We start from the raw sequence: 14,783 nt of genomic DNA on the forward strand, positions 1-14,783 counted from the left end.
TTCGCATTGATCATCAAAAGAAGCAAACTTCAGTCACTGGGAAAAGCAGAACTGGATTTACTTCAGTTTTACTCATGGGCAGTTGTATGTAGCATATTTGAGATTAAGCAGCTCCAGTGAACTACAGTAATAATTTTATCCCCTGCTAAGAAAACTGCAAATTTTGTTTAAAAAATAAAAAGTACTTAGTTATGTAGAATTTCTGATACGTCCGATTAACTGACAGCACTGGAACTGATCCCATTGTTGACATTAGTGCTTCTTGTTCCTGGCTGTAAACTGTTCTGAGATTTCACACTACTGTAATTCCCGTACTGTTCTGAAATGTAGCACTTTTAATAACAAATAGTTAAATTGTTCGTACTTGCTCAGGGTCAAAGCATTCTTTATACTCACTAATGCCAACGACCAACTTTAGATGGTACATGGTGAGTGAGTTCAATGTTAGTTTTATTATCAATTGCTACCAGTATTATAAAGAAGAATCCTTAAGTCATAACTCCACAATGCACTACACTCCATGCTTTTTCTTTGTGGTTTAACAGATGCATGTTGATAGATGGCCATGCGCGACCTTCTCAGATCACTGCAGGTATATTTTTATTAAGTTGAGAACATAGCCTGTGACTTTTACTAATTTAAAACAGTAAATAACATATGAGTACAGGATAGAGCCTAAGTAGGTAGAAGAATGTAATAGTGACAGTAGGACAACAGACATGAGGTGAAAATTTTAAAAATGACAAAGGAGTTTATTCTTTTGTTTTGTGCACTATTCATGGGCAGTGCTCTGTTGATAAATATTCTTCAAATTTAATCCATTGAAATGCAATGAATGACCTAAAATGGTGAAAATGTAAGCAGTAAATTGCCAGAGGTTTAAAGTTTAGGTTAGCAAAAACTGAAAAAGAAAATATCAGAATATTACAAATGGGTTTTCTTCAGTTTACAACTAATAGGTTACAACCTACAAATGGTCTGCAGCAGTTAAAGTAAATTTAAGCCTTGCAAGTTGAAGCAAACAATTTGCACTGGTGTCCCAACTTCTGTTAATTACTTTAAAACCCTCTGTCTGTCTTAAAGCAGAGTTGGAACAGACTGTGTTACTGCACCCTATGAAGTACTACTTGGACAATATTCCAGTGATAATGGGAAGAATGTGACAATTAATAAAAGAAATGAGACCCTTAGAAGTGTAGGCCTTTCATTTATAGAAATTGACAAAAAAAAAAAAATCTGAGTGGCACCGTGTATGGTGTCCTACACAGTCCAAAGGCAATTGGAAACTGGAAGGAATCTGGCAGACCCAAAGTCACAACCCAATCAGAAGACAAGTTTCTGAGGGGCACCATCTTGCATGATAGGTGCCTCACAGCACAACAGTTTCAAGCACAGTTTAACAGTGGTTGAGAAAAGCAAGTTTGTTTCTACAGTAAAGAGGAGACTTTGTGCTGTGACGGTGGCAGAAAGTTGCCATTCCTTAAAGGACAAAATAAGGGCCTTGAAATACTGACAGTGGACTACTGCAGACTGGACAAGGTCTCCTCTTCACAATAGAAACTTTTGTTTTCTGTGTTTGCTAACCTAAACTTTAAATTTAAGCCTCTGGCTGTTTACTGCTTACCTTTTCAACATTTTAGGTCATTTATTACATTTCATCTGATTAAATTTGAAGAAAAAATGGAGAAACAGGTGTTCTTAAAACTTAATATTGTGCCTGACTTGCTCTTGCGTCTTCCAGGTTAGACTGTTTTGCCCTGCTGCCCTATAGTGGAAGAAGCAGGTCTTTGTCTTCTTTTGCTACCTGATGTTTAGACTGTTTTTCCTTCCTTTTAACTTCCTCCAAGTATTTTGTATTCACAGTCAACCAGCCCTGCAGTTAGAAGACTCCAAATTAATAGTCACACAACAGCAGGTCAGCTGACTTTTCTGTGCCCAGCTATGGCAAAATCTTCTCTTATTAGAACATTTAGATCTGATGGGGAACCACCCTTAAATGAAATGGGCAACTAGGGATGAGAGTGTGAAGATGTCACCGATAGCGACTGAGGCAAACTTTTGAGTCCTAATGCTGTTCCTTAAACAAGGAATTTTTCTCACTTTATCCACATTTCTGTAAGTAGGAAAATAGGCTTGGGTATATCATCTGTATAAATATTTAGTGTTTATATTACTATGATTTTTTCACACATCCACTATGCGTCTAAATGCATCTTACACCCGATATCTGGTATGTTATACATCTTGAACTGGTATGTTGACAGACAATGAATGTCAGTTTAGCTAAAGGATTTCAAACACCTCAATTGAAAATGCCCTATAGAAATGTCAGGCACCTTTCAAATTATCTCTCCATCCATTCATGAATTTTCTGCACCTTCTTTTTTCCATTACAGTCACAGGCAACTAGGTAGACATCACAACAGTGCTCCCTCCCCTGTGTTAAGACTAATTTAGTATTTGTAATTACCCTGATATGCACCTCTTTGAAATATAGGAAGAATCCTACACACCAAGCATTTTTAAGAACCCTGTTATATATTTATTTTTTGGTAGCTGCACTTATCGAAGGCCAGCCTTTTACAATTTGAGGTGTACAGATGTCCAGTGAATGTGGATGTGCACAACGCAAAATATTCTATATAAAACAAATTAAGATTCATAATTATTCTGATCTAAACAGAGTAGAGTATTTCCACATGGAGGATGGTAAAAGTAGGCATCTAAAAAATATTCTGCCCACTTTTCCATCATGTGTGTCCACAGACTTTGACACTTCGCTATTGGTTCACAAATGCACAGCCACACACAGTCCATACAGATGTAATCTACAAAAAAAATACAAACACTAAGCAAATATTCATTGCATTAAAAAATGTAAAAGTAGAAAATGGGTAAGTATGTGGACTAGATCTGTGCACATTCTCTGTATGTTTGTTGCTAAAGCTGATTTGAAGATATGAGGATGATAGCCACAATGCCCTTTTATTTCTGGTATACTTTTTTCAGTATCAAATTTCTGTCAGAAGTCACACTTGTGAGTCTTGGTTGAAGAAGAATTTTTCATACCCAGTAGGTAGTGTACACTTTCGTAATAACTTGTTCTCTTGGGTTTCCTGCAGGTGGTGCTATTTCTGAACTTTTATGAAGGATAGTCTTTTGCGTCTCGCTTTCTCTTCCTCTGGTCTGAGATTGTGTTGGCATACTGACTAACTGCAGGGGTTCAGGCACCCCTTCTTGTACAAAGAATATAAAAGCAATGAGTTGGGAGGAATAAATATCCACTCGGGTTGGCGTCAAACAGGACCTTTGGCCTAAAATGTGGACTCCTTCGATGACTACATTGCAGCCTTTTCTTCAGACCCTGGTGGATTATTTTTGTAATTTGAGAATCATGTTTGAATTGTCATCACTCTCTTATACAAAAGGGCTTCTAGAGGCACAGCTGTACAGAACACAAACTTTTATCCTTTGTGCCCTGCTTATTTGCAGAACTATGAAGCCTATACAAGAATAAAGAAGCCAGAATTTTAACATTATTTCAAGATTACAAGGAAATCTCTTGTACATATTCCAGCATTTTGATAGGCACTGTTTCCATCAGAGCATCATCTCCATGAGGAAGGGAAGCATACGTGATCATCATTGACAAGTGAGATTCATAAACACTGCAGTAAAACAACACAGGAAGTCTAATAGTAGTCATGTCATGTATGGAAAGAGTGAGACCATCCTCTGACATAACCCTTTCCAGCACCCTTTTTGTTTGTTTTTGTCTTTTTAGAGGTGCTACAGCCACTTATGAGACTCGGTTGTAGTGAACTTACCTGTGATACTGATGTATTGCAAGCTAAGTCACATGATTAAACATTGTACTGTCAAAACCAGGTATTGTGTTTTGTTTTTAAGGACTGGACTGGAAGGGGTTGCACAAAAATCAAGATAATTGCTTAATAAAAGTTCAGAAAAACCTTTGTGTATTTTTATCCATCCGTATTTTAAAACTATTAAGCCATTGATGCAATTTGTAAATTAGTATAATACAGCTATGCCAACTGTTGAAGTACTTTTAAAAATTTTATTTCTATGTAGTAAAATTGTTTATTTTTTTGTTCATGTGTTTTAGTAAATGTTTTCAGTATCTTTTAAAATGTAGTGCTAGAAAAACCATATGAATCAGAGGTTGGGAGCATGCACTTATACAGCACTTTGCTGCACCCACCACACAATGAACCTCAGGATTCCAAATTAGGACCCGAGTGCAGTTGTGCAATGAATGACACATAAGCACCACACTGGTCCGAAATGGAGTGGAACAGTGTGAGGTTTTTTTTTTTTTTTTAACAACAGTGGCTGGAATGCCAATACTGCCACCAACCCTCGAGTTTTCCATGCAAATTGGAGGACCTGCTTGCAGGTTAACGTCATACCCAGGATGGAGCAATTGCAGGTTAAGGGCCTTACTCAAGGGTCCAGCGGAGTAGAGTCACTGCTGGCATACCTTCTGATTGCCGGCACAGATCCCTAGCCTCAAAAGAGCCACCACTCCACCCCAATGGGATTCAGATCAGGGCTTTGACTTGGCCATTCCAGAACTCTTTATTTCAACCATTCTTTAGTGGATTAACTGGCATCTTGTAAGGTCCACTTTCTTTTGAGCTTCAGTCCTCAAGCACCCTCTGGTTTAATGAAGAATGCAAAGTGGATTCTACAATAGTGAGCTGACTAGGCTCAAATGCAGCAAATCAGTCCCGAACCATTTACAGCACCATGCTTTACAGTTGGTATCAGATTCTTTTTATGAAAATGCTATCATTGTTTTTTCTCAAAACATGCCTTCTAGTACTGTTGCCCCATAACTCTTTATATTTTCCTTGTCTGTCCAGAACACATTGTTCTTGAAGTCCTGGTCTTTATCTAGGTGTTCATGGACAAACTTTAATATTACCCTGATGTTCGTTCTGGAAAGCAAAGTTTTCTTCCTAGCACACCACTCTAGTGGGTCTAATTTCTGTATCCTTTTCTAATGGTTGCTCTTTACACATTGACGTCAACAGGGGTGAGAGCTACCTGTAGGTCCTTTGATGAAATTTTGGTGTTCTTGGAGACTTTCCTCAGCATCTTGTGGGCCATGCTCAGGCTGATTTTTCCAGTGTGGCCTGGCCTGGAAAGATGGCAGTTTTCTGAAATGATCTCCACTAGTAGATGATCTTCCAGACAGTGGAATGGTTGATTTCCTGTTGTTTGAAGATCTTTTTATCCCAGACTCGTAGACATCTATGATCCAGTTTCCCCTCTTTTCTCAAGGCAGCAGTGGACACCTTTGTACGACATCCTCAGTTTCTTGACGATCTGTCCAATGAAATCATCTTTATTCTGTGCAACATGTTTCTTGAGGAAGCTGTTTTATTTTGGCCATTTTTGAACCCAGAAGTGAACTTCAGGAATCCCAGTACCTTCCAACTAAACAAGTGTCAATTTGCTTGCTTTATTGAAGAAAATAGCAGGTTTCTGCTGTTCTTACACAAAGGTTTCTCTAATAACCAATTATCATTTAAACACGATTAAGTAAATTTCAAGTTAAGTCAATTTTATTTATAGAGCACATTTAAAACAACAGAAGTTGACCAAATTGCTATACAGCTTCCATAAATATTCCAATTCATATATATTTATAGGCAGTGTATACAGTAAGTGAATACACCAAAATAAAAACAAGTTTAAAAAGTTAAAGCAAAAAGATCTTTCAGGCAGCATTTAAAAGTATCCAAAGTTGGTGCTGACCTAATATAAAAATCGGGAGTAGTCTCCGCTAGACTTCCACATATACTCAGATATGGGGATGGATATTTGAGGAATAAACCTCAGGACAACATAGAAATCTATGTTTTGTATGTAATATTGTATTTAAACATGCAATTGTTCAGCCTTTGCTGAAGAAGCCCACACTTGATCCTACAGCTCTTTCAAACTATAGGCCTATTTCTAAGCTCCCATTTCTGTCCAGAATTATGGAGAAAGTGGTTTCTTAGCAGTTAATTTCATATCTGGAGGATAACGATGTATGTGATGTGTTTCAATCAGATTCTTAAAAATTTCATAGTACTGAATTGGCTCTGCTGAAGGTAACAAATGATACATGTATTCTATTAACTTTGGACTCTGGCTCTTCTGCAATTTTGGTCTTGCTGGATCTCAGTGCAGCATTTGACACAGTGGACCATGGAGTTCTGTTAAAACAGCTTGAGGATGAAGTAGGCATTCAAGGCTGTGCACTGAATTGGTTTGTGTCCTACCTGAAAGGCAGATCTATGTCTGTTAACATAGATGGGAATTTCTCTCATCCAGCTTCTCTCACACAAGGCGTCCCTCAAGGTTCTATCCTGGTCCCCTTTCTGTTTTCCCTTTATGTGCTCTCCTTGAGAGCCATCTTTTACAAACATGATGTTGCGTATCATTGTTATGCTGATGATACACAACTGTACCTCAAAGTTAGGTTTGACATCGCTTCATCAGTAAAAAAGCTGTTGTAATGCTCTGAGGATATTAAATATTGGATGGCACAAAATTTCTTGCAATTAAACGAAAATAAAACAGAAGTCACAGAACCACATCTGCAGTTGAAATCGGCATACAGTTAGGACCTTTGGCAGGAATGATTCATAATAATATCAGAAACCTAGGTATCATCTTTGAGTCATCACCAAGTTTTGAAAAACAAATCTCCATGGTAGTAAAGTCCAGTTTTTACCAACTGAGGCAAATTTCTAAACTAAAATCCTTTCTATCACAGAAGGACTTGGAAACAGTCATTCATACCTTTATTACATCTCGCCTCGATTACTGTAATTCCCTATATGTGGGTCTGCCCAAATCTGCTCTGTCACGCCTTCAGCTGGTACAGAATGTGGCAGCTAGATTTTTGATTGGGTCGAGAAAACTGGATCATATCTCCCCCATTTTAGCCTCTCTCCACTGGCTACCGGTGAGGTGTCGCATTGATTTTAAAATCTTGTTGTTTGTTTTTAAAGCCTTTCATGGTCTCGCTCCAAAATATATCTGTGACCTCCTTCACCCCTATGTGCCACCAAGAGCACCGAGGTCATCTGGACAACTGCTCCTTGTAGTGCCAAGATCTCGGCTGAAGTCTAGGGGAGACCGAGCTTTTTCAGTTGTTGCTCCTAGGCTTTGGAATGACTTACCTCTGCACATCAGGGGCTTCATGTATAAACGGTGTGTATGCACAAAAATGTTACATACGAACGTTTCCACGCTCAAATCGCGATGTATAAAACCTAAACTTGGTGTAAAGCCATGCACATTTCCACGGTAGCTCCAACCCTGACATACGCAAGTTCTCCGCTCGGTTTTGCTGACTGGCGGCACCCAGTGTCATAGCAGTGCTGCTGTTCCTGCATGGTTACCCTTTCTTTTTTAGATCCACATCCCTGACGCGGCTTTATCATATACACTGAAACTAACTGCATATTGTTTATTAGTTTAATGCATGTGATTGTAATTAACCTGTAACAATATAATGGTCCAGGGAATAGCTAAAGTATTCTAAATACCATAGCTGCTTTAGTGTTGTTACTCTCACTGCACCTTCTTTTTCTTCTTTCAGTTGCTCCCATTAGGCGCTGCCACAGCGGGTCATGTTTTTCCATATTACTCTCACTGCACCACTCGGAGTATTTATATCACTATATCTGAGTGGAGAATATCAGATCTACAGCAGAGAATTATCGGTATACAGCATCAAGCACATGCTGCCTCAGCCATGCTGTCTGTTGAACTGCTCTCACACAGCAAACGCTTCAAAGCCTTTCCTGTACGGACCTCGCAGTTCAGAAACAGTTTCATCCCAAGAACTATACACGCTCTCAATCAGTCCATCAAGTGCTCCTTGTAGAACTGTTTGTACTTATAAGTACAATTATCTCACTGTAAACTTGCGATACAGTTATAATATTGCACAACCTGAGCCACTTTATAATGCGTGTATTTACATATGATGACGATACCATTTTTAAGATGAAATGCAGCAAAATATGTTTATTATATTATGCAGATAAAACTTTTAACTTCATTTAAATAATCTTTATTGTTAATAATTAAACAGGTGAGGACACGGTGTTGCTGAGCTAGTAAGGGTCTGGCGCTCTGTTCACGGATTTTTCCTGCCTCGTGCTGTATTCTTGCTGGGGCTGGCGTGACACTGGAAGGATAGATGGATAGAATAATTAAACACGTACTACGAAGATATTTCAATGTTCCTTAAAGGTTTTGAAGAATCAGTGTTCTAAGCTTACAGATGGCTTGACGTCTATTACAGAGCTGATTGTGTGGCGATTGGGTATTTGGAGAAAGAAAAGTAAGGACAGGAATTGGGAGTTAGTACGTTTGAAAGAGACAGTACTGCTACAATAAATTATTTCATTGAAGGTCGCGCATGGCGCAGCAAGCATCTTGTGTGAGACATGAACAATCACTGTGCCACCATGTTCCCATGTTTAATAACATGCTTTAACTCCTATCATCATGAAAATGGTATCACGTATACATCTCAGTATTTTAATTATTCAGAGAGCTTTAATATCACGAATGTAATGGATTCTGTGTCCTTTTGGAGGAAGAGAAAGCCCGGAAGCACATAGTAATTCACACACATAGAGCACATAGAAGATCAAATACAAACAAAGCATTTAACAAGCTACTTTAGTTACGATGGGATTTGAGAACCCAGTAAATTAAACAATTTTAGGATGAAGTTTATGATGTTCTACTTTAATGACAATATAAACTATGTGATTAAAGTGAAAATTTCGAGATTAAAGTTGACATATCGTGCTTTTTTCCCCACTGTGTGCCTTTTTTTTTCTCTGTACCCTAATAAGCTTTCATATGACACTCATGGCGACTTTGATATGTAACTTCTTTTTATTTCGGGCACTGTGCCACTTTGTGAACTTGAGCTTTCGAGTTTCTCCGACACGCTATGTCACTCGATCAACTTCCTTTTGTTGATTATATCACTGATTAAACCAACAAATAGTAAGTTTTTCCTTGCCTCCACTTGGTATTCGCTGAAATTCTTCTATTTCCCCCCGTGCATTTGCCATTGTCTTTTCACAGAATGCTGTGCTTAAGGGCTGTTTATATTGATTTGCATATTCAAAGAGGCATAATTCTGGGAGGAGTTGGGGCGGGACAGCAGGCGCATGCACTTGCGTTACTTTTCATGCTGACCCGGATTTATGTAACGGAAGAACTTGGAAGTTGGCATACGCACAGATTTATGCATCTGGATTTTTTTTGTGCGTCAGCACATTTCCGCTTTTGTCCATACGCCATGTTATAGTGTGAATTCTACGCACGGCGTTATACATGAGGCCCCAGGTCTTCATCCTTGATTGAGGTTTTTAAAAGTCAGCTTAAGACCTACTTCTTTTCTTCTGTCTTTCATTATGTATGATAGGATTGTGGTGGATGTTATAATTGGTTGTTTTATTAATCTGCTTTTGCATGATTGTTTGTATTGTGTTTATTTTAATGTTTTTTTGTACAGCACTTTGGCACAACCTCTTGTTTTAAATGTGCTTTTATAAATAAATAATCTAATCTAATACCTGTACGCAAAATTTGGTTGACCTAAGTGAAAGTGTACTCAAGTTATCATGTTAACATATACACACACACAAACAGACACACAGACATAATTCCAAAAAATGGTATTTTCAGACTCGGGAGGTCTAAAACATCGAGATTCATCAAAATCTGGAAATGGAATTTTTGGAGGATTCCAATACTTTCCCTATACTTTGTATATGAGAAAGTAAAAAGGTAGACTATTCCAAAGTTTAGGGGCAGTTACTGCAAAGGCATGATTCCCTCTGAGCTCGAGACCTCAGCATGACAAGTAACTTCTGCTCAGAGGACCTAAGTGATCGTGAGGGAGAGTAAGGGTGTTGAGAGGTCAGTAAGATAAGAGGGGGCTAAACCAATCAGAGACTTAAAAACAAAGCATACAGTTTTAAATTCAATCATGTAGTGATCAGGATGCCAGTGAAGGGAAGCTAAAATTGGTGTGATGTGATTGTCTTCACTTTAGCCACTGAAGAAAAATGTGTTCCCTTCAGGTCACTTTTGATTTTCAGGAACAAGTAAAAATCACAGGGAACTAAATCGGACGAATAGGGAGGATGATCGAGGATAGGAATGTTTTTGTAAGTCAAAAACTGCTTTATGGAAAAAGAGAAAATTCAAAAGAAATTTTTTTCACCCGCCATTATTACAGCAACTCGTGTAGCTTTTGTTGTGCAAATACTGACTGGGCTATTCACAGGATATACCTAGCCGGTTGGCAGTTTGAGAGGGCGTGTAAGAGGGGATAAAGTTCTATGATTCACATCCGGCCGACCTCTAGATGGTTTTCCAGGAAAGCCCCGAGCCCAGTCTGGTTATTTTTGTGTCTCACCTCGTATAGTCCAGCCGAGAGGAGACAAAAACATAAATTAGTTTTTGAAAATCATCTGCAGAAAGAAAAGACTTGACTTTAGCTAGTACCCTAAGCTGATACAAACAGGCTTTTACAATTGAGTTAATTTGTTTATCAAATTTGAGGGCCTTATCAAAAATCACAGCAAGTTTTTTCGCTAAGGGTTTACAGTAGGTTTTCAAGGGGCCAAGATTAATTGCAGGAGCACAAGTAAGATGAGAATGTCCAAAACACACAATGTCTATATTTTGTCATTTAAACTATGTTTAGTTTAATTTAGCGACATCCATATTTTAGTGTCATTTAGACATTCCAATAAAGGTTTAAGAGAATTTTTATTGATCTGTTTCAGTGGAAGATATATCTGCCTAGCAATGGAAAGAAATACTGTGTTTTTTAAAAAATGGATCCTAAGGTCAGTGAAAAAAGAACAGTCCCCAGACTAGATTAAGGAAGCAATAAAAGATTTTACCATTAGGGCATTGGCTGCTGAAAATGGGTCTTTTCCCTCATATTTGAATAATAAATTATAAATCAGTCAGCAACACTAGTAATGTCTTGGCTATATTTTGAAATCAGATTAATGGTATCTTGATTTAAAACAGGTGTCAATTTTGTTAAGAAACATCAAAATTTCTGGGCAATTCCAAACCTTTGAACGCAACTGTTTTTTAGTTTTTGTCAATAGTTGAAAATGAGATTCTAGCTACTGGTTTTCAGGAAATGCGTACTGTTCAGTTACTGTTGACCTAATCAGGAAACACAAGCAATAATCTGGTTATGACTGAATATTTCAGATGTTTGGATACAGAAACAAATTAACTTCCTACTTGCACTGTAGCTTTCGAAAAATATAAGAAAGGCAATTCTCCATCTTCCATGGCATGAATCTGAGATGCATGTGCCCAGGAGGTTTCTTCTAGACTGGTCCATCTTTCTGAGTGCACACTTCATGCCCTTCCTCTGCCAAATTCTCTGTTCTGGCTATAAATATATTTTTTTTCTTTGTCTTTCCCATTTGGTCAGACATCTTATACACTTAGTGTAGGTGCTGCGCCACTAATAATTGAACAAATTGAATCCACAGTCACAGGGACCGGAGATGGTTCTGATAACCAATCATGGATGAGGTGCCAAACCATCCCAGAAGACACTCACTCATACATGGCTATTATCATAAAATACAAAAAAAAAAAAAACAGGTAGTTGCCATGGGATTTTTTTCACACTACAGTTATCGCGGGATCTTTGACTTTAAGTTCTAGTGCAGGCAGTGAAAACTGGGCTTTGTCAGACTTGTGACTTCTCTCAGCAGGATTTTTGCTAATGAATGTAGCAGATCAATGCCCTAAAGGTTATTTTCTTTCTGTTTTTTTAGCTGTGATATTCTCTTTGTATGGCTGCAATAGCTGACAGTGACAAATAACTGGTGGGACTCAACAATTTCTGAAGGTGACTGTATCACAGTCAGAAATACTTAAGATGTGCAAATACCAGGTCACTGAAGTTAAGACATGGATTTGGTTTAAAACACTGGAGTGGGTGCTCTTTCAAAGGAAGATGTAAGAGAAGCAGGATTAGCAGCCACCCTCTCTCTTCTCAGATTGCTGGGTTGACACCTGTCTGGCCAGAGTTCATTTCAAATGATGGGTTTGCTGAAAGTAGTGAGCTGCTGGAGTGTTCTTGAGTGTGTATTTCTAGGGTGGCACATCGCAATGCTCACTCACCGATGTCACACCGTGTATGCCAACTCAGTCACCATACCACCCGATTTGCCCTCAGTCTCTGCAGAAGTGATAGTGAACAGCACTGAATGCAGCCACACTTGCGGCCTAGGTCTCCAGGTAGATGTAGTGTGCACTATTGCAATGGACGGCAAACATGAAAAGTGTGAAGAGAGGAATGTGGAATGCGTCATCAACTGGGTGTGTGGCCTGACTAGCTTTACTGCCACAGTTGGCTCCCGGCAGGTGCTGGATTGTGTAAGTAATGTTATCAACTTTTTTGGCAAATTTAAATTTATCTTCACGTGGAGGTATGCCCGTGGTATTGTCACCACTGACGATGCTTACTTCAAGCGCTACGAGACCAAAACAGTGGAGAAGTTGGTCCTCAATCCTGTTAAGGAGACAGATGCAGGTACATATCGCTGCGATGTTCAGTCTAGTTCTTACAAAATGGTCCAAAGGGCCTATTTTGCAGTCAAGGTGTTGCCTCCAAATATGGTGTATCTGGACTATGATCAGTGGCTCTTAGCTTCAAGGGAGAAGGAAATCAAACAATCAAGCCCCAAATCAATTTTTCCATGGCGAAGAAAGGTCGTCAAGCCTACCTCAGAGCCTGACTTAAATGATCTCAAGTTAAAACTCGCCATTTATAGTCTGTGTGGAACAGTGGCAGGGGCAATCATCATTTGTTTGGTCCTAGCTTATGTCAACCGAGATTTACCAGATTTGAAAAAAAATCAGAAATGATGTGAGGAAATTGTTCGCTGGAAGGACTTTGACATTAGCATTGGAAACATTAAAGCAAAGAAACAGCTCTTTGTGCTGGGTGGAATTAAACAACCAACTGTGGAACTAGGCCTGCAAATCGATGACTCCAAACATATTGAATTTATTATTTTTGCACAAATTGACAGAAAAAGTCTGATATCGGGAACTACACTCTTCAGAGCTCTTTGGGGCATTTCCATTCATTCTAAGGAAATATGTGGAATAGCTTTGTTCATATCATTTGTTCACCTAATTGCTATTTAAGCTATCACAGGTACCTAAAGTTGCATGGTACATTCTTTGAGATTCAATCACTGGGTGTCCAATCAAGAAATCTTCTTTGTGTGTTTACTAAAAATTTTAATATTTATGATTAATTCTTCAGTTGGTTCTGGTTCAATGTGCCCATATGTGAGTACTTGCCTATACCAAGCTAGCTACAAACACACACAAGATAAAGTGTGACAAAAAATGTTAATTTGCTATAAAATACTTTACAAATGATTTGCTTGGGTCCTCAGTACCTGATATGTATGGTATTAACACATAGATGTATTGGTTTATAAGGTCATTATTGTCATGTATACAGAAATTAGTTAAATTGTTACATCTTGTCTCATTTTCTGAAACCGCTTTTTCAGATGAGAGTTGTAGCAGGCCAAGCAGCTCAATCCCCATTGTCAAAAGATGGGACAAAAGAGCAAAAAAAAAAGGTTTGGGGCAGCCTCCTGTATAATTGATCCTGGCTGCAAAATGATAGATTTTGTGTACAACTATGTACAGATTGGATCCCAACTGCTGAGGCTGAGATGGTGGGTTTTTAAAGTGTGGCAGAGGAAGTGAGATAATTATGACCGGAACCGGAAGTGATGTCATTGAGCTCATGCCCAGAGCCAGAAGTTATATCATCGGTCTTGTGACTGGAAGTGGCATCATTGGGCACATGCATTGGAACTGAAAGTGATGTCACTGGGCTTATGACCGGAAGTGGAGTCTTCGGGCTTGTGACCAGAAGAGACGTCATGGAGGCCAGGCAGAATTTCCCTTAACGGGTCTGCACTGGAAAGAGAAAAACGATTAGTGCACCTTGCCACCCCTGGACTGCTGTGGAAGTACCTTCCTTCAAGCCGTTTAGCCACCTCCCATGCGCACGTGGGTGACACCAGCTACAGATTATATTGGTTTCTGGAGAGTTCCCAGACATTCCCAAGCCAGCCGAGAGAAATAATTCATCCAGCATGTCCTAGGTCTGCCATACGGTCTCTTCCCAGTGCCCTGAGAAACAACAAGGGAAGCTGTCCAGGGGGCATCCTTATGACATGCCCCAACCACCCCAACTGGCTCCTCTCAAGCTGAAGAACTAGCAACTCTACTCTATCATTGAACTTCTCACCCTATCACAGAGTGTCAGCCCAGCCATCCTGTGAAGAAACCACATTTCTGCTACTGATATTCACATTCTCATTCTGTTCAGACTTTGCCCACAGCTTATGACCATAGGTGAGGAGAAGAATGTTGATCAACTGGTAAACCAAAGGTTTTGTTTTTAGACTCAACTACCACTACGACCACATACCAATATGGCACCCATAGAACAACTGTCGCTGCTCCAAAATACTTGTTGATATCATTTTTCCTTTTCCATCACTCTTGAACGTGATCCCAAGATACTTGAACTTGATGCACTAAGGCCTTATGTTTCTACTTCACCTGGGGAGAGCAATCCACTTGTATGCACCTTTGAAATTTTTTTTCTGCTTTTCCTTCTTAACTGTATTCCTTTTTTCGCA

The 14,783-nt window shown here is 39.0% G+C and overlaps 2 protein-coding genes across 3 annotated transcripts in view; both read left to right on the forward strand.

Annotated features, from left to right (window-relative positions):
* Positions 1–3,970, forward strand: part of rbbp5 (retinoblastoma binding protein 5) — a 37,674-nt gene extending 33,704 nt beyond the window's left edge. For both annotated transcript variants that reach the window (XM_028797066.2, XM_028797067.2), the window contains exon 14: positions 3,123–3,970. In XM_028797066.2, the coding sequence (XP_028652899.1) occupies positions 3,123–3,148 (26 nt within the window). In that variant the 3' untranslated portion in view covers positions 3,149–3,970. The remainder of the gene's footprint in view (positions 1–3,122) is intronic.
* A 6,788-nt stretch (positions 3,971–10,758) lies between these two features.
* On the forward strand, positions 10,759–13,198 carry tmem81 (transmembrane protein 81). The gene has a single exon (XM_028799126.2). The coding sequence runs from the start codon at positions 12,142–12,144 to the stop codon at positions 12,970–12,972; it is 831 nt and encodes a 276-aa protein (XP_028654959.1). The 5' UTR covers positions 10,759–12,141; the 3' UTR covers positions 12,973–13,198.
* Positions 13,199–14,783: the final 1,585 nt, after the last annotated feature.

The sequence above is a fragment of the Erpetoichthys calabaricus genome, chromosome 3, assembly GCF_900747795.2.
Source record: "Erpetoichthys calabaricus chromosome 3, fErpCal1.3, whole genome shotgun sequence".
Classification (NCBI taxonomy): Eukaryota; Metazoa; Chordata; class Cladistia; order Polypteriformes; family Polypteridae; genus Erpetoichthys; species Erpetoichthys calabaricus.